At 46.3% G+C, this 20592-nt stretch overlaps 1 protein-coding gene across 1 annotated transcript in view; it reads right to left on the bottom strand.

The window, feature by feature from the left end:
* The window catches only part of TMEM154 (transmembrane protein 154), a 49986-nt gene extending 37374 nt beyond the window's left edge, over positions 1–12612 (bottom strand). The window contains exons 1-5 of the mRNA XM_032186247.1: positions 12552–12612; positions 5738–6085; positions 5055–5082; positions 4154–4239; positions 2576–2636 (exon numbers count right to left, since the gene is read on the bottom strand). Coding sequence (XP_032042138.1) covers positions 2576–2636; positions 4154–4239; positions 5055–5082; positions 5738–6085; positions 12552–12612 — 584 coding nt within the window. The remainder of the gene's footprint in view (positions 1–2575; positions 2637–4153; positions 4240–5054; positions 5083–5737; positions 6086–12551) is intronic.
* Between the last annotated feature and the right edge of the window lie 7980 nt (positions 12613–20592).

The raw sequence follows: 20592 nt of genomic DNA, 5'->3' as shown, positions 1-20592 counted from the left end.
CTGTTCAACCCATGAGAAGGTGTGAACAGAAAACCAATGTCAGCCATGCAGCACACCAGGTGAGCCCATCTGTGGTACTACAGCCTGTGAGCAAGGGATGATCCCACTTTTATTTTGGCTGGAGGCTATCCAGCACGAGCTTTCTCCTGGTCCTAGACAAGGACTGAGGAATAAAATCCCCTCTTCCCACGCCTGAGGATAACATTTTACATGGTTTTCTTACATATATATATATATATATATTAAACCTAGACTCATAATAGATTAATGTTCTTTTTGCCCCTCTGATTTCTGCCTAGATAGCTTGTTCCCTAGCACTTTCTTCATGTTTAGTTCACACAGACATGAAAAATGCAACTTCTGTTATCAGCTGGATGGATTTCCATCAGCACTAACAGCAGGGTTAAAAGCCACTGCTGAAGTTTAAAGGGACACAATCTTAATATTTTTCATGGCTTTTTATGATTTTCCTAAGCTGAGGTGCAGGCTGGGCAGAGAGGATTTCTTCCTGTAATGATTTGTTCTCCACCCAGACAATCCCTCTGTAGGAAAGACCCACCTCTTTTCTGGACAGAAAAAGCAGGAGGGCACGCAGGGGGTGCCTTGCTCTGCCAATCTCAGCACCCTACGGGGGCGGGCGCTGTGCCTCTCCTTGCTGGGGGAGGAAAAAGTTCCCCAGAGAAGAGATTTGTCGTGTGCCCTCCCCTTCACCTCACCCGCTGTCCTGTTCCTGTGTGCACAGGAATCCTGGTTGGGATTTTAGCACTAGGTTTCACGTGCAAGACATTGATATATATTTATAAAAGATCATATACATGCAAAACGTATCTGTATACACAGATGTTTTATTTAGTGAGCTTGTGTGCAGGGCAGATGAGCACCACCTCTGAGGGAGCTATGGCTGTTGCACCTTGCCTCTGATGCACAGCTCCATAGCTTTGATGCCTGTAAGAGTTTTAGCCAGAATAACAGCTTTCTTTTCACTTGCTTCATACTTTTTCACTTCTTGTTTTTCTCAAAATTGGTGCTGAAACATGTTTATTGGCATGTATTTCTTTTCAGTACTCAGTGAAGAGCTTGGTTGGGGAAAAAGTCCTCTTTGGTTTGACAAGGTTTGATCACAGAAATGAACGGGCACCAATTTGTTTGCCAGAAAATGGCACCATTTCAAATATACTTCCACTTTGAAATGAAGCACATTCCAACATTTTGTGTAAAGTGAACTTTGAAAAAGTAGTTTTAAGATAAAGCATTAACTTACCAGTATTTCAGCACCATATTGGTCTTTTCTTAAAACCTTTTTAAAATTTTATATTAAGAAGTCACTTACTCTGCAAAGTAGTTTTGGAAAAACTTTCATTCTGGAAATGCCATTATTGTGACAGTTTGCCTCAGATGTTTTCAAAATGCTATCTTGAAATGCTACCTTATCTAAACTAGTTCATAGCTGAAAGCATTTAAGTCTTAATTGAACCCTCCAGCAACTTGTATGAAGGAGGAAAATAACACTCAGCCACTTGTGTTCAGTGAGGCACTGAGATGTTTCCCGTACTGAACTCTCAAAAATAAAATCTTAACTCTTTTTGTAACGTAATTTGAGAACAAATTTTCCTAAAGTAAGCAGTCTTCCAGTAATAATCTTGCCCTTTGTATTCAGATAATGTCCTTTGTCTGAGCAGTTCTGAATGTTGGCAAGAGAAATCTCATCTTCCTACATGGCCTTGTTCGCCTTCCTACCCTTCAGAGGCATCACAGCTGGTCCTAGGACACCAGCTATAAGAAAATAAGTTTTTACTGATGTGTACCTTCACTCAGACTGAAACACCCTGATCTGAACAGGGCTGCCATTAGGAGTCAAGGCTTATGCCTGGATGCAGTGCTTCAAAGTGGTGATATCTCCATCTTACAAGTGGGGCACCCATGGGAACACATAGCCCAAAGGCACTTGTAGCCAGCTGGGAGCTAAATCCCCACCGCTTGATGGGGTTAATGGCAGTAGAGCACAGAACCACTTTAATGAGGACTGTATTTAAAATGCCTGCTGAAGTTGGTAGTCTATGGTGTTTTTTCTCAAAATGACTGTTTCTGTTCTGGGAAGGAACTTGGCTGAGGATGTCATTGTGCCCCAAAAGCCTCTTACTCCCCAGCTGCTTGCAAGCTGACAAGCTGTCTGGATGGCTGTTCTGCATCCCTCCTGGCCCCTGAGCTGGCTGCGGGGCAGTGCTGGGAAAATCCTTCGGGAAGCTGCTCTGGGTGCTGGTGTTAATGCTTCAGGAAGCTGTGATTAAAGGCTGACCGGTGAGGAAAACTCTGTCTGTGCAATGTGGTCATCTGTCTCACACTGGTTTGCCACTGCAAGGCTAGTTAGGGGTGTGATTTATGGGCAGTGACTGGCTTAAAATTAAAGGAGTATCAAAACATTTGAGTTGGAATCAGTCCTCATACACAAGAACTTTAAAACCTAAATAGGCCCCAGAACCAGTCTTTTATAATTATGTATATAAAAAAATGAGACTATTTTGGAATGACTGACATTGATCATGTTTCTTCAAATAACATAATGAATTAAAAGTACCTCGGGTTGGCCATTGATTCTTTTTCTTCTTCTCTTACAGTAGGCAAACATTCACAATCAGCTGAAACAGGATGAGAAACAAGGTGATAGTTACTCTTGGCAGTTACTCTGCTTTATTTCAAAATCACATCAAACTTTTTTTGTGCAGCCACTCTAGTACATAAACCTGCTCTTCTGCATCGTTTTATCTATTAAAATCTGCATGTTCCAAGCAGTGTAAATATTTTGTGTTTGAAATCCTCCTTCCCTTTGATAGGTACTGTGGTAACTTCTCTGTTAGATACGTTTCAGTTGTTTGTGTACACATAGGCAAGCACACTACCTTTGAGGACTGTTTCCCACGAGCTACCTTGGGAGGATCATTTGTTAGCCCTCCACAGCTTACAGCTGCACCTATGCTTCATCACCCAGTGCCGAATTTAGGGGTGAGGTTTAGGGAACATTACTGAAAAAAACATACTGCAAAATGTTTGCTCCCTTCTGTCCACAGAAATTAAAAACTCAGTGTTTCCCTACGTATTGTACTTGATGCCTTAATTTCATGACTGACCCTTAGAACTTGTTTTCAGCTGGAGATTATAGACCGAGAAGGTCAAAACCCCGTCATCTGGAGAGTTTTGCTAATGGGAAGAGATGCTCCAAAGGGTTTTATGTCCTAAAAACCAAAACATCTCTAGGAGGTCAGACAGATGGGCTGTTTGAATGGAAGGCAAGGGACCAGGAATTTAAAAATGAGGTTTCAGCATTTCCAAGTCAGTGAGAAGCTGTTAGCATGGCTTGTTACATATCAGTTCGTGATCAGGTCCCAGCTAATTCGCCCCAGCTAATTCACACAGAAGACCTGTGCTTGGGTAGGAGAACCTTGAAAGAGGATGCAGATCAGAGATTCTCAGCTGGGAGAAAACTAGGGAAAAATAGAAGATGCTTGAAAAAGAAATAGCTAAGAGGGAGTTGAAGATGCTTCTGGTGGTAGGCACAGCGGGTACCAAGTGCTGGCAGACTCAGTGGGGAGGATGTAGTCAGGGATCAGCAGCAAAGAGCAGCTTGTGCTTCATGCAGCAGAGATGGCAAGTCAGGGAAAGGAAACAAGAAGAGGAGGGGGGCAGTGATAAGATCTTGGCAGTGATTTTATGTAAACAGTGGTCTGAGCTACGAGTAAATACTTGTTTCTTCTACAACAGCACAATGCGAACCACAGAACTGTAGAAACTCTCAAGACTGAAAGGACTGGATTCCTCATAGAAACTAGGATCCAGCATTAAAATGTGCATTTAAAAATATAAATTCTGTTCACAGCTATACTTGTTTTTAACAAGTGCCTACTGGAAACTCAAAACATTTATGATATTCCCTCATATGTTAAAAATAAGCTCCCACACAAACTAAAATACTCCTCTGAACAATCCTACCCCTGACATTCGTGCTGCTATTTCTGTAGTAAAGAGTAAAGAACACAACTAAAAATGTTTTAGGAAAATCAGTGACACAAATACAAAATGCCTTACATTGGTTTTCTACGCGTGGGATCTACGTCAGCTAGAAAGAGAGGGATGATGGAGTAGAGGGGTTACCGTGTACCATTTTTGTTCATGCTGTTCATCCACTTATCAAGCTCTTCCATTTCTATCTCCATAACAGAGGGGGTGTCTTCTTCAAAAATAGGACTTGAGAAAAAGACATTACACAAAGGCTTAAATCAGAAAACATTTAAGGCAGTAGTTGTGCATGATTCCCTCATAATTCCAGGCATTTGTGGCCGCTCTGGAAAGCTGCCCCAGCCTAGACACTTAAAAAGGCATCGTCATAGCTATCCAAACTCTGTATGTATTTGAATATCACCATTTATTCTTCTCTTTACCAATCATTCCTGTAGTCACATGGTAGAAAAATTGTTTTTAGCACCCCCCCAAAACTAATTTAATATCATTATGTTGATTATCGGCAAGATGGAGCTCTGTAGAAGTTATAGGAGCTCAATAGTAATAGGAGCTCAATAGAAGTTTCACTGGGAGAAGAGCTGCGCAGATCTCAGCAGGTTCCTGCAGCAGCCAGAGGATTACTTCCAGGGCAGCTGCCTCACATAGGGCAGCCTTGAAAGATGGGGAAGCTGGACACGAAGCTTATTCTGAACAGCAAGAGGCTGTGGTGAGCCCAGGGACCGACCTCTGCTCGTGGCATGGCCATATCTCGTGGTGGCTGGTGGGGCCAGGGGCAGATGCTGCATGGGTCCCCGTGGGGCAGCTCTCGCCCGCCCCATCCCGCTGCCTCTCCTCTGCCTGTTGCCTGAAAGATACACCCCGAAGTTGCACGTTAGCCACCTCTAGAGGGTGTTCACTGCAACGATTAGGGGAAAATTTAGCAGTGTTTGGTGCGTGCTTAAATGAAACCAGACAGTGCAGGGGGCAAAAAACAGCAAGCCTGTTAGAGTTAGAGAAATTAAAAAAAAAAAAAAAAAAAAAAAAAAAGATATAAACTTTACCTTTTTACGTTTTCACTTCCCAGCTCATCTGGAAAAGAAAACAAAAGTTGCTGTTCACAGTTATGCTGTTTGTATATACACTCTCTATATTATGGGCAAATCCTGCACTAGGGTCACTTCAAACAGGTTCTGTTTTCACAGGGCGTAACCATCCACTTCTAGATGACAGGCAGCACATCCCGCCCTGCTTGCCTGCCATTTCCAGAGCAGCCCGTTATGTTTAATCCTCAGCACACTAAATGAAGCTCGCCGTGAGCTCAGCCTGCCAGGGGTTGAGTGGATGTCAGTGCCACAGTGGACAGGAAGACAAGCAATTTCCCCTCCAGGGGTTCTTGAAGTGACTGAAAAGCCTCGGCCCGCAAAAACTCATGTTCTATTGCAGCCTCACCCTGTAGGGTGAGCACTAAAGTCACCTTGCATGGGGTTACCAAGCACAAGGACAGCATGGCACAGCCACATCCCTCATCCATATGGGAACTGCGAGGAGCCAGGGCAGCAGCACCAGCTCTCGCTGAGGGACTGCTGTGTGAGTCTCCTCGCTCCTTTTCTGCTTGGGAGACATGGAGCTAAAACCAGAGATGAGCACCCTAAATGGGGCATCCCGGTCCTTGAAATAGCATTTTGTGAATGATGTTGAGCATGTGCTAAAGATATCCTCCTGATGCAGGAGAAGAGAAATTTACCTTGCTTAGACTTTTTCCTTTTATGGACTACTATAAAAGCTATAACCAGAAAAATCAGCAGGGCCAGCAGCACAGCGGGGACAGCGTACACCAAGACAGATGGCTCCTCCGTCTCTAGGCTCTCGTTATTGCTCTTGTCATGCAGTTCAGTGGTTGGAACGCTTTCCGCTTCAGAGCTGCCTTCAGTAGGCCTTGTAGAGACCAGGACTGGCTGGGTGCTGCCCACGGTTGTATAGGACATAGGAGTCACAGCAGGAGAAGGTATCACTGTGGCGGTGGGTAATGTTGGTGATCCATAGCCAGAACCATCCTCGCTGTTTTCGGAGCCTGCCAAACATAGGAGGACAGCTTAACATTGTGTGGGTTTTACTGGTGCTATCAGAGAGTCAAAGCATGCAGCTTTAGTATTCGTTTTTCACTTGATGTCTTAAAAAAAAGACAATTAGCAAATGCACACACACACATGCGTGAAGTCTGGGCCACCAGATGCCAAATTACACGTGGAGTTTGTCACAAAACCTTACTGTGGCAGGGCTCTTTAGCTGCCTTACACAGGGACATGTCAGCCCCTGTGGTCTGCCTGCCCACAGCTGCCGTGTTTGCCCTGCAGGCTGACATCAGCTCTTGTGCTCTCCTAAAAGCCTTCTGCTGCCCTGCCAAGCATGCTGTCCCTCTCCACGCTCAGCCTGTGCCTGGGGAGACCCTGCTCCCAGGCTCACCAGCCCCTCCAGCTCACTCATTTCACCCTGTTGTGCCCTCCTCCAATTCTTTAACCCTGTCTGGCCGTGCAGCAAGGAGGAACGGGTCTAAAAGGAAGCACAAAGCCTGCGGGCGCTGCTGACTTTCACTTCTGCATTGGCTGGAGGAGGTAGCAGCACAGGGACGGTACCAGCTGCACACGCAGTTCACAGTGGTAAAGACACAACGCTGCTTCTTTGTCATAACTGTGAAGGTTGCAGGTTTTGAATCTGGATCCAGGTTTTGATTTCATTTAGCGTACATTTTGCAAGGCAATTGGCCAAAATTGGCTGTATTGTTGATACTGAAACAAGACTTTTTGATGCCGATTAAAAGTCCATGTTGACGGTCGTGGGATTTAAAGCTTGATGGCAGCACAGTAAATTGCGGCCTGTGCTGGATTCCATGCTATTGCCAAAAACCCTGTGGTAGCCAGGGGCGTGGGAATCAGTCCCTCAATAAATTACACCTACAGGTTTCCAAATGCAAATTAACTGCTTGAAGTGAACTGGTGACTTTTTATGTCACCTGCCCTTTCAGACAGGGCGCCGCTGTGGCACAGCATTTATGCCGTAACACAGGACAGGACAGCATGACTTCTGCAGCGACATGGTGCTCCCTGCTCTCGTCAGGCGCTGGGCAGCCGCGGTTTCCACTCGAGCTAGCAAGAGCTTCAGGTTTTCAGCACCTCAGCGCTGGCATTTCAAATCTCACAGGACTGGATCTGAAAGTACTTAGCATTTTAAATGCTTTAGTAAACACATTAATCTTCATAATGGCCCTGAGAGATGAGCAGTTATCATCTCCATTTTACAAATGAGGAATCAGAAGGACAGGAATCCGTCCTTCCCAGGGACACCGAGCAAGAGAGGAAAACTGGGGTGAGAGCGCTATCTCTTGCTTAACCCACTCTGCAGCACCTCCTCGCCACCCAGGTCTGCCTCAGGAAGGAGGTGAGCATCTCACAAGACACGAACCCCAATTTCAAATGAATGCAATGCTTCGAGTGTGGCAGCAGTGATTTATCTGGATCTTTGTGCCACGCTTATCACACAGGCACCTGATTGTTTCACCCTCTCCTGAAAGCTAGGAAAGAATGTTAATGCTTCATAAATAATTTTAATACCCAGTAAATAATGCCTAATACTTTAATAAAATATTTGATACTGCAAAGGTCACCAGCCTCTTCCACTGCAGTAAGACAACAAAAATGTTAGCTCTTCAATGGCAAAATGCTTCACGTCAGTAATGTCTGTCACTTTCTTCCCTGCCTAGTATTTCAGTGCCTTTACAGGCAGTGACCCCTTACGTGTGTGCTCCTCAACCTGCTCGCGTGAGCTGCTGGCTCTCATTAATCCCAGCAAAGAGGATGGGAGGGAAAGCACCTCTCCATTATTATTTTTTGGCCATATATATTTGCACCGCAGTGCCACAGGACCATTCCTGTGACCTTGCTTCCTCTTTCTCCTCTAGCCATCCTCCTTGAAACCTGTCAGCTGCCTTATTTGATATGTTTGCAATGACAAGCCCAGTGCTAAAAATAGCACAAAGGGTGTGGGGGAAATAGTTTATTTTCCATTCACTATTAGAGATAAAATGGATTTTCCAAATGTCTGAAGCATGATGTGACTCTAAAGCAAAAGCAAGCGGTCACATCTCATTAAATGCAGTACTAGGCTTTCAGCTACAGCGCACATTGTGTTTGATTTCCAAGAGAGACGTTTCCAATGTCTCTGTTACTTTTTATTTGCCTGTTTTTGAGCTGTAAAGCAGATTTCAAATCTGTTATCTCTGTGTGAAATAGAACTATCTTTTCTAGTCTCCAGACAAAGAAAGTGGCAAATCACAAGGAGTGACCTTGTTGCCTCGTAATTTTGTTCGCTTTACATAATTCCAGGGCCAAAACACCATCTCTTCTTTGGGCAGTATTTCCTCTTACTAAGGCCTTTTCTTTGAGAGATTTGAATGTGTCTTTCAGCAGCCGGGCAGACAATTGCACAAGGCTCTTGCAAAGATATTGCTCCAATATCCCGTGTTTCACCTGCTGTCTTGGCACATCCCAGTGAGGTGAATGAAAGGTGGATGTTGCAAGGTTTGGAGCATGGTCAGAGAGTGCCTGAAAGCTGGAGAGTTTGTGGGATGTTATTCAAGCACTTTCTCCATGCTCGGAGAGAGACAGATCTGCTGATCTCCATGTAGATACCTCCTCGATTTTGCAGAGCACTTCTTGCTGGGCTCAGCCTTGTGCTTTTGGCCAGGTTCTGACACACGCACCCAGTGCCTTCTGCACGTCATCTTGAAGGAAGCTGATGAGGGCACAACACAGCTTTTTCCCAGCCCACATCACCACTTTTTGCCCTTGTAAGAAGGATGAGGGGCTGGCATGTGGCTGGGCCCCATCCTGATGGGGAGCTGGGCATTGCGTGAGCACCTGACTGAAGCAAGAAGCCAAGGTGTTCCCACCACCAAGAGGATCTGGGCACCAGGGGGCCCGAATGCTTGAGCAAGCAGCAGCAGTGGCTCAAAAAAGGTTCCACTACAGTTGGTATGAATGACAAAAGGGCTCTGTCCCTCTATGCAGGTATCGTGGTATGAGGCATTGTTCAGAATTTTCTCCTTAAAAAATACACTCGAGTGACTGATGGGTTTTGCAGGTGCCTCCAAGCCTGCCTTTCAAGGGAAGTAAAGGGGGCTGAACATCCTGAGTGGCTTTGCAGGCCGGGATCAGCAGCTGTGCAGCAAACAAACAAACAAACAAACAAGCAGCATTTCTGCTGTAGCTGCCCTTCTTCCCCTGCGGTTTGTGTTGCGGCACTCCAAGGAGGTGATAGGAGCTGCTGGATGCAGCAAGCAGGCAAACAGGTTTCTGGCTTCGGCTGGATGGGAGGCATAGGCAAATGGCACGCAGTCAGCACGCCGCGTTCTGCTGGCAAGGCCCTGGCCTCCCTCCTGGGCTCGCACTGAACTCAGACGGAGTCTCCGAAGGGAGCTTTTCAGCTTGCACAACAGCTCCTACGTGCCGAGCAGAAGGCTCGGGAGAAGGCGACAGAAGAAGCCAAGCCTCCGAGGCCACGCAGAGCAGGCCAATGTGCCTCCTCCCGGCCCTGCCGCGCACCACACACACTCCTACGGCTCCTCTCCGCCCTGGGGCTCGCCTCGGCGGCTGCCTGGCACACCCCTGCCTCTCGCCCCGCCAGCGGCGCCCATGGTGGAGGTGCCGTGCCCGCCGCGGTCGGCTGGGGCCTGCCCGGGCCGCGTGCTGCTGCAGGCCCCGCGGGCTGGCTGCCGGGCCCACGCGCCGCCCGACGGGCTGAGCCAGCGTCTTGGGGCGGCTCATCCGCAGAGAGGATCCTGTTACAGAGGGGTGTTAGGGAGTGCTGTCTGGGTATTACCCCGAGCGGGGAGAGAGGGTTTGGGGTGCACTTCTTGGCCAAGGAAATGGCTTTCTCCTTGCTGCGTGCCCATTCCGCCCCAAGTGCTTTTTAAACAGCAGATGTGGTCCTGCGTTTAGAGCCAGACTGTGAGCCTGCAGCCTCATCTGTCACCTGAGAGCTAAACGTTTTCCATACAGAGTCATGTTTCTTTTTTTTCCTTCTGTTTGATCCTGTGCCGTTCCAGCTCCACATCAGTGGCACCTGTGCAACTCCACCACATCCAGAAACTCATGGTGCAAACCTCTCAGTGTTCCCTACTCTCAGCAGTACCCCAAAATTAAAAGTTCAGCAGCTCTGAAGGCTCAGCTGCAGTCATAGAGGTCTCTTGAGGGACAACAGGCAGGAGTCACTGACTGAAATTTAGCATAAAATCTTGCTGACGTAAAAGGGAGATTTTCTGAAATGCCCCTGAAGCACTTAAATAAATGCAGTAGAGGTTAGTGTGTCTGGTTGGAAAGGAGGAGGAGGAGGAAATAAAAACAAAGATTTGTTTGTCAGAAAGGGTTCTCATCTGCTTTTAGGGGGCTGCACTTTGGAAAGAGAGAATATATAGCAAATCCTCCTTTCTTCTTGTCTTGCTCTGTGTTAGAAGCTATAGGAAGAGCCTCAATATTTGCTTCTAGGCTCGGCACACACCAGTGTAGGTGTTGTGCAAACCCCAGAGTCCCTTCCACCCAGTGCCAGTGCTGGGACCTCAGGCACACTCACAGAGCTGCCGCCCCAGAGTAATTGCAGTGCAGCTGGGACAAAACCGTCTGTTCATCATAATCCAAATGGCGAGGTGAGGATTTTACAAGGCTCCAGCAAGGTATGGGAACACGGTTTATAAAGGCTTCCATCTGCCTTTAGATCTGCTGCTAGATCTAATCTTACTCCTATCACCTATGTTTTTCAAAGCTCTTTCTAGACAGCAGAGGTGAGACCGTGGCGATCCCAGAGCTTCTGCCCCCTTTCCCAGCACACTGCTCTGAGGGAGGCAACAGTGTCTGGGACTGGAGGAGAAAAGAAGAAAGCTCCCCTAAAGCTCCTGTCCTGTTGATCTGTAAGCAAAAGCAGTCAGCAAGAAGGATGCACCTGGGAGGCCAGCCACAGCAAAGGTGCTCCTGGCCCACCTGCAGCCTATAGGAATCTCAGTAGAAATTTTAACCCCTCCAGTTCAGTTTCCCCAGAAGACCAAGTGAAAAACTGCCCTCAGCACCAGCCTCGGTTGTGTTCCGGGGCTGCTTGCACACCTTTGTGGTGGGGAGAGCAGGGATCCCCCCTCTTCTCCATCACCTTTCTCCAGCAGCACAGGGCTTGCTCAGGCAGCAGGGGCTGACACCGGCCAGGCTCCTGCCCAGCTGCACTTTGTGCAGGGAATGGCAGCCCTTGGGGGGCCGTGGCTCAGGCAGCCCCCAGCACATGGAGGTGATGGAAGCACAAGTCTGACCTCAACGCATTGCGCAAGTGATTTCTGGCAGCTCCCCTTCTCCTCTTCACACTGCACGGCGGGGGTCTTGCCTCTCTGCTTCTCTGGCACCTCCATTTTGCTCCGTTCGTGACAGGATTTTTCTTCTCCCGGTCACTTTGATCAGGAGGCACGTGCAAAGCTTGGAACGCATTTCCCTAGCACGCCCGTAGCACAGCAGGGCTGCATTAGCACAGGCAAGACCAAACCATGCCGTAACAGCTCGCCTAACTCATTCTTACAGCTAAGCACGATTGCTAACCGCGATAAGCTCCGCAGCATGCCTGGAGCCTGCAGCCTGGTTTTACAGCCTGGAATAGTGCTGGTTTTCAGGAAAAAAACAACAACAGCAGCACAGTGCCACCACCTATTTCCCCAGTGCCTTTTCAAGTTTCCATAGAAGCTCAGTGGTAGCGGCGAGCGGCAGTGCCTCTCCCTGCTGCGCGGAGGGCTCTCCCTTCCCTCCCAGCAGCTGTGACGTGCTTCTGTCCCTATCGAGGCACTTGGGCAGGGATTTGCATGACGCCAGGGGGGCATGTCAGCCCCACCAAGGCAGGGTTTTCCCCAAGCAGCCGCCTGCATCAGGCAGTCCCGGCACGATGAAGGGCAAGCGGCACAACCCACCCTCTGCAGGGGGCTGTAGCAAGTGCCTCCAGCACTCGGTCATAAGCAGCTGTCCCACCTCGTGGTCCTTCCCTTCAAAACACCTAGATCCCGGGTGCCGAAGGCTCAGCAAGACAGATTTCCAAATATTTGTCTCCAGAACTGTGTTTTCTTTCATTGAGCAGGTTTCGGGTCATCAGCACCGCGGAAATCAGCAGCTGGCTTTTGGGTGGAGGGCGAGCTGGGTCTTGAGCTTTGCTATGACATAGCATATGGCTGATAGCATGGGTGTGGGGTTAACAAGGTACAAGAAACGATTAAAATTAGACCCCAAACACCTGGTGAGCCGGAACAGAGACACCAGTTCCCTGCACACCTCAATGTAAGATCCACTGTGCAGGCTTACATCCGAGGAGAAGAGAAGAGAAAAGGGCAAGCCGCGACTGGGAAGAGGCGCAGCCACAGGCAGCAGCGAGCGAGTTCCCGCAGGTCCCCTCTCCCCGAGGGCAGCTGTGGGTGTCACCCCTGGGCCAGCCCTGCCAGCAGCATGCCCGGGGCCCCCACAGTAAGTGAGGTTTGCTTGGCCACTCACCGTTGCCCTCCTGGGCGAGGAGCAGGGCGCTCAGCAGCGGGACCCAGCCGGGTGGCTGCATGCTGCCTCGGCCTCCGCGGCTCTCTCTGGGCTTCTGCGGAGCATTTACATTTCCTGTTTCCTGCCCCGGTGCCTCTGAGTTGTATTTCTCCAGGAGATGGGCTCCGTTTGATTGTTTTTAGGAAGTGATGTAATGCCGTCCGGGCCTGTCAAGCAGGCAGGGATTGCAAAAGAGAGAGGAGGTAGCTCTTCAAGCACCGCTCCAGCACCTGTGGGCTTCCCGCCCTCCTCTCCACTCCTGGCTGCCGTGCACCACCTAATTGCCAAAAACATTTCCAGTAATAAGCTGAGGATGAGGAGATGAGTGCTGCCTGTGTAAGCAGCTTCATGGTGTCTCCCCTAGACATCAGTCTGTGTCAAAACCCAGATCCTGGCGAGTTACTGGTAGCTGGCAATGGTGAATATTTCTCTTCAGGCTGGTGGAAGCTGCCAAAGTGACTAACTGCTGCGCTGCTTGTGCAGCTAATAATTTTTCTTATCCCATTGATATTTTCATAGGTCATCAGGTAGTTTCTTAGCTAGAGTAGTGAAGAAATAGGTCAGCAATTCATTTAATGACCAGCTTGTTAATAGATTTAACATGCTCGAATGACTGAGCTAGCTAAGTTGGAACTGGTTGCTTAATATTGGCAGTGTACGTTCACCCACTGCTTAAAACAGGGGGGGAAAGAGCAAAGTCACTACACTGCACCTACAAGAGGATAAAGAGGAGCTTGGCAGCAGTGATAGGGTATTTTGGGGAGGCACTCTTTAGTATGGTGCCATAGCCATAGACGATCATTCTTACCAGACAGACGCATTAGAGGTGAGGCTCGTACATGTGTTTAAGATTTTCCCATTGAAAGGTTACACAAGTTCCAAGTATTAGTAACAGTGTGTAACCGATAGAGCTGCTTTCCATTGTTATTCATCCATGTTGCGGCAGTGCCTAGCATTCCCAGTCCAGGGCCAGATCTCCTTCACGCCCAAAGTATCAGCAGACAAAACCTGTTCCCGAAGAGCTGACAATTTAATTTAGCAGGGTAGGCACTGCTTGGTCGGCTTAAACGTGGTGTGGATACTGCAGCGCTGGGAGAAGTGGGAGCATCTGGTTGGACATGATGGGTTTTGCAGAGTGATTCCTGCCCCACTTTCAGCACTGTGCTCACTGTTGCTGCTTCTGTAGTGCCAGGAGAAGCACTTCTTTCTGTTTTAATGAGTATGTGATTGGGTCCCAGCACTATTGCTGTTGTCCAGCCTAAGTTTTTCTTTAGCCCTACTCAGCAGTAAGTGAAGTCATAGTTTGTAACAGGATTTTTATCTATGACATTGATTTAATGTATAAAGGATGTTACCTTCCCTTCCATTTCTTCCCCATCTCTTTCCCAAGTTTGCCACTCTCAGTCTTCCTAATGCCACGTGGACTGCAAACGAAGCGTTTCTCTCCATTTACCATGCTCAGCGTATTTGGCTATTTTGCCCCCATTCTGTAAAATCAGCCCAACTCACTCAACGCTTCCCTTACAAAAATATAAGGTAGAGTGGAGGTAAAAAGAGGATTTATTTGTTGTTGTTGCCATTTATCTCATATTTTTAATGCACAAGACAACATCCTTTCTTCTTTTCCCTTCCAGTCTTTCAACACTGGATGTAGCGTTTCCCGCTTGGGTCCCCAAAAGCTATTTTGACATAAGTTCAGCTAATAATTCATCGTTACCCCTCGAGAACAAGATAACCGCCCAGTGGTGTGTATCCAATTAATGATTTCTGAGGCAAATTGAAGTTCAGGAAAGGTGACTTAGTGCTATGTAACATTTTAATTAAGACTTTAAAGCAATACAAAGGTAGTTTGGCACACATTTGGCTAGTTCACTGCTCAAAATGTATCTGCCCCTGCAAAGTCAACCAAAAGCAGGTATGCTCCTAGCAGACAATTTGGGCATGTGTTTTTTTTTTTGTCCTTTTGTACCTTTTGAGCATGTTTTCTCAGTTGCATCAGTGACAACAAAAGGAGGGAGTCCAAATTCAGCCTGCATTGAAAACGAGCATCTCACTACCTGCAACTGCACAACGATAGTGATCGCCTCGTTGTAAAACAAACTTGTGCATTTGGAAACCAGGACAGCCACAGGCACAGAGGGTCTTTGTGAGATGGATGGATGGTATCTGGTAATTTCATAGCCCTTTGGGTACTTACTGTGATCCACAACGCACCTTAGCAAAAAGAAATGTCTTTTCTCAGGTGAGAGAAATGTGAGTCCTGTGTGTTTTCAGTGGGTGTTACCCAGCTGGAAGTGTCTGTGCATGTTTTAGGTACCGTTTCCTTGATTTTTTATGTTGTAAAGGGCATTTCTGAGTACCCAGCCAGGCTGTTTGCTAATGCCCTTTTTTAATCACAGAAACGTTTGCATCACTGAGGCTCCAGGATGTCATCAGTGCCACATCTTCAGAAAAACAGAAAAGTTTTGTAACGCTGCGGCCACTTGACTCATGCTCTTCTTGTTCCTTTTTCCTATGTGAACTCCAACAACAACAACAACACAGCAGATAAACCTTAGAGAGTGGTGGAGCACATTGCTGGCTTGTGATAGGGCTTACATTAAAAACTGGTGCCAGTGCAGCTTGTCTGCTGCAGGAGTCAGCAGCCGATGGGACTGCCCTGAAGTGCAGAGAGGGACCTGTGCCTGTCAAGTTCTGCTGGTCCTTTCATGTCTTATTCCTGCTCCTGACAGATGTTGGGAACGGACAGGTACAATTTTCCCACAGATTGCTGTGAAAGAAGGGGAAATCGCCCTGCAATGCAATTTGCTGCAGCGTTACAAGACATGTGAAGAGTCCCCAGGTGAAAGGACGGTGGACAAAGCCCATGGGCAGCTCCAGAGGGCAGCTCCCAAAGCCAGCCCGAGTGCTGAATGTGCTGGTGCTTCTGCTGGCTGCAGAGGTAGGTTTGAGCTGCTGAGTCAGGGCTGAAACACGCAGCACGCACGTACAGGCACCCGCACGGATCTGCGAGCGCATGCCCCCTCGCACATGTTTCAGAGCAAGCTCTGCCCGTGTGAGTTGCTGCAAATAAAGCTCTCTCTCCAGAAAGCTCTCTCAACTCTGGGCTATGTAAAAATGCAAGTTGTGTTTTATTTCAGACACAGAAATGCTCAAGGAAAAGATTTACACCTTTCCGTGACCGATGCCACCAGTACAAACTAGAACAATGCTTAAAACAGTGAGATATTGGTCCAAAGTGGGTATTGTAAAATAGCCCGGCTGACATTAGGGGGATAATAAAAGTATAAAACCAAGTACCTGCCATTTTTATGACCTCTCTGATTAACTGGGCTTGTAAATTTCTGCCTTTTTATTGCCTTGTTCCTTATTTCCAACTTGCATGTAACACAGACAATAAAATCATGGCTAAAATATTTTCAAAACTTCAATAGGAACAGAAAGAAAATATGAAACTACTCTAAAATATCCAGATGGGTTTTTTTCCTTTCAACAAAATGAAAAATTCAAAGAAAGACTTAGAGCATCTAAAAGCTCACCCGAAAGGAAAAAGAAAAGGCCACAAATAGTGGACGTGAATGAGGAAGACGCTTAAATACCCTGCGGTCACTCATACAGAAAAATCAGCTGAGGAGATAACACCACATAAACTGTAGCAAGCTTAACTCTCTGGTTTCATTTTGAGAAATGCAATGCCATTCATTAAATCAACATTTCTCCTGTAGTTCCTGCTGGATGGTCACTGAATAAACGCAGACAATTGCTTAAGTAGCCAAATGCTTAACAATTAAGAATTTAGACCTTAGAAAGCCTGCTCTTATCCCAGGCAGCCAAGCAGTGAGGGATGCCCCAGGCTTCTCCAGCATGGGGAAGGCTTGGCACAAGAGGTTGGGCCCATCTCTGTCCCTGTCCCTGTCCCTGTCCCTGTCCCCAGCCAGAGGGAAGCACTGCTCCACTTGGGTGGTGTTTGAAAACGATGCAAAGCTCCCTGGCAGACATTAATCCATTAACACCTCAGACAAGCAACCCTGGGCATCAGTTTTCAGGCACTTGTGTGAATTCCAGCAGTGCAGCTATTGTGACAGGAATGTACAGGCTATCAATCTCTTGCATTTGGATCCTCTCAGGCCATTGATAGGGCGAAACTCAAAGAGAGTGCACGAGTTTAAAAAAGAGGCTGGGTCAGTTTCCTGATATTTTCCGTATGAATAATGGTTTTGCTTATTTGCAGAGCAGCACAGTGGATTGTTAGTCAAAGGCTCGCCCCGTTCTTTGAAAACAGTTGTGTGAGTGACATATTGCAATGCTCAAGGTCTGAGCTGCAATTAGAGACCGAATGGCTTAAATACAAATTTTCTGCAGGGTTGCCATGTATCTTAAACTTGTACTGTGAGTGCACATGGTGTAAACAATCCAAGATTAATGTAAGCAACAGGCGGATCACCAGGGTATGGCAGTTGTGTTGGTAGGAGAGGTCCCACCCTGCTCCCCACGAGAGGGCTGGGAGGATGTCCACCCAGAAGGGGACCCGTGAGCGAGCTGTCACCCATGTCTGGGCGCAGTGAGCTAGGGAAACAAGCTGGTTCGGGTACTTCATCAAAGGACAGGGACATTGCTTGGATGTCTCTTTAGCAGGGGAGCTGGCTGTAGTCTGCTGGCTGGGGAATAAGGTCTTTCTGTAAGAAAATGAGTGTTACAGGCACAGGAGGGAAGCAGAGCTCACGGTATGGAGAGAGGTGCTACAGGAGGAACAGAAAGTGTAACGCTGAAAAGAATGCCTGTGCAATTCGGAAAAGCACTTTGGAAAATGGAAATTCTGCATGACTGCTCCTGGGAGCAAGAGAAGAAATATTGCCAGGGCATCCAGCACGGGGATCATAGGCCTGTCTGGTCACAGGCACTTAATTTGCCAGCTCAGCTGACAGATGCGCATTCAGCAACTTAAAGAGGGGAAAAGCAGTAAGGCAGTGAATTATCTTCACATGACACTTGACTACTGTGTGTCTTATGTGGAGGTGCCTATTAATTAGCTGTCACTTTCAAGCCAATATTTGCTTAAGATTTGAACAAAAATACAGTGCTCTGTACAAACAGAAACATTTCTTTTAAAGAGACAATGAAAAGTGAAGTTGATGAAGGAGAAGATTGAAAAGCATAAATCTGCCTTGGGTGTAGTCCTTGGTGCACTTAGTAAAATGAAGGGTAGAGAAATAAGGTTCTTGAGAAAAAGCAAAGTACATTTTTAAACCCTTCTTATTTTGTATTTTGTATATTGGGTGCTTCAACTAACTGTTTGAATGTATTTTCTCAGCTGTGAACAATGCATAAGGAAAGAATAAAATCTGAAAATCCCATTCGTGCAGTAGTACTCTACCATTAAAAAAAAAAAAAAAGCACATACAAACAGTAATGCGAGCCATAAGATTTTTCCAGCCACACCTCAAATCTGAAGATGAACTTTGATGTCCTAAAATAATGCAGCTTAAATGTTCCTTGATACTTTTTAGGCTGGGGCAGCTCTCATTTGATCCTCCCATCTAAGTCCCTTTCTGTATCCGTGAATTAAAATATTCTCTACTTTTTCCTTTGCATATTTTCACTGTAATTACTGAACTTCACTTCACAAATTACTAATATAGAGTCCAGACTATAAAGAAACATTAAAGACTAGCTTTCTTACAGGTGCTTAGATACATAAAGATGCAAATAAACACTGACACTTTTAAGAGTATGGGTATCTGATCTGGGACAAGTTTGGTTCCTAGAGACTTTGAGAAAGTGTGCTTTCTTAGCTGGTCATTTAAATGCCTTTAAAGCATTTAGCTCCATAAGCCCAGATCTATCCCAGTGTTATGAGCAGTCTTTTTAAATGTTCTACACACAGATTGCATTTATACTGTATATACAAACCAGAGGCTAAATGAAGGCTCTTGGGCTGTCAGTCTGCACTTCAAGCGTGTCAGTTTTTAACTTTAGGCCCCCCCTCAGAAAAGTGTCAGGATTTCTAAAAGCACTTTTGCACAGAAACTGAGACCGAAGCAGTGGAAGCACGGATATTATTTTAAAGTGGACCTCAGCATATTTTTGAAACATTATTTTAAAAATATACATAAATAAGCTATCATTCATGATATATCATCATATATATGATATATCATCATATATATCATATCATTCATTCATATATCATTCAGTACAGCGAATACTGGTTTGATCATCACAGATGCTATGTGATACAACCCCTTGTCAGTACTGTAGCATTAAGCACACAGATCACCAACTCTACAAGCTTTCTGGTCTTTGCAATGCCAAGGACACCATGTCAGCAATTTGTGAACCTTTATATGGTATCTGAAATCATTCAGATGCCACTCTGAAACCTGTTCTTGGACCTGTTCTGTCATTTTTAATAGGCAATGCAAACAGTAGCTTGCCCACAATCTCTCTGAAAACAAGGTCCTGTCCCTGCACATGTTATATTTAAATGCTGAGCAGGTTTTCATGCAGGTGATAAAATTTTTGTGCTACTCTTCCAAAATGCTATCAGTCATGATCCAGGGAGGGATGTGCAGTTATGGCAGAAAGTACCACTTCTCAGCACCCTGTGTTTAAACCTATCTTATGGATCAATATAATTGACTGTAGCACTGCAAGACTACCTGAAAAAAAAAAAAAATCTGCCTTTTGTCTTCTCTGTTACTTTATTTTTATTTTTGTTTCTTTCTCTTTGAGAAACACCTTTTTTAGTTTTCTTTGAGAAACTCTGTCTGTTTATTACATTTTTAAAGTAAGTTTATGTAGCTCATTCATTTCATTTTGTCTGACGATACAGAACAGTTTCATATGCAACTTTTTATATAGCTGCCACTGAGCAAAACCTTACAATTTGATGATGATGTGCAAGTGCTGAGCTTCCCAAATGTCCTTTTTGGAGACTGTAATAAAATGTATAAAAAGCACTGAGTTTACCAAACTACAAGCAGCTGCTTATGTCCACTTCCTCCTGCTTGAGGTCGGTATGGGGAGAAATCCCTTGCGAAGCGCTGGGTTAGCTGTGATGTGTACGTGCACCCTTCCTTCCTATTGCTCCTCTTTTGAACATGTGTCCCCATCCCTGCTGTAACCACACCTCCCTGGCAAAGCACAGGGGCATCAAGTGTGGTGTGAAGGGGGAATTTCCTGGGTCTCGTTTTCATAGGGCAACAGAATGGTTTGGGTTGGAAGGGACCTTAAAGACCACCCAGTTCCAACCCCCTGGTATCTGCAGGGACACCTCCCAGCAGACCAGGTTGCTCAAATCCATTGCCTGTGTGCATTTCTCTGAAGATTGATGTACTGTCAGAACTGCAATTGTTATACTTACGTGCACCCTGCATATGAGGGAAGCAGGGTTATAATTCTGCAGGAAGGGGCATTCATCCAGACACAGGCAGAGGCATCAAGAGGTCAATGCTAATGCCTGTTAATGGAAACCATGGTGGAAAGAATTATAGATATGATCATATAGGAAATAAAGGCTTCCTGGAAGCGAACATGTAATTCCTCTGTTAATCTATTTTCAGGGTGCTTAATTGTGCAGCTTCATTTCTCCTACCACGTCTACATAAGTCAATCCACACGTAGCCTGTGTCTCAGAGAAGCTGAGGGCCTGCGAACCGGTGAAGGACAGGACAGGAAGATCTCGAAGATCTCCGCTTGGCATCAGTCCTTTTAACTTTATATCCATGTAGCAAGAGGAGCGCGGAGTTCATTTGAGGTATACAGCTCAAATTTGGAGAATATTTGGCACTCACAAAAAAAAAAAATAATTTAAAAAAATCATGCCAAATAGAGGAGGTGTATTTAAAGCCTGTAAATCATTAGGGTGGATGGCACAGAGCTACCTCAGGTTTCCAAGCTGGGGCACTGCTCTGATCGGGCAAGCAGCTGAGGTGGAATTTTTCACCTCAGAGGAGCTGGAACGACAGACGCAGGAAAGAAAGCGCAGGATGAATGCTTAAGA

This window comes from Aythya fuligula, chromosome 4 (genome assembly GCF_009819795.1).
Source record: "Aythya fuligula isolate bAytFul2 chromosome 4, bAytFul2.pri, whole genome shotgun sequence".
NCBI lineage: Eukaryota > Metazoa > Chordata > Aves > Anseriformes > Anatidae > Aythya > Aythya fuligula.
Note: the sequence above shows the minus strand (reverse complement) of the source record. Positions and strands in the feature narration are given on the sequence as shown.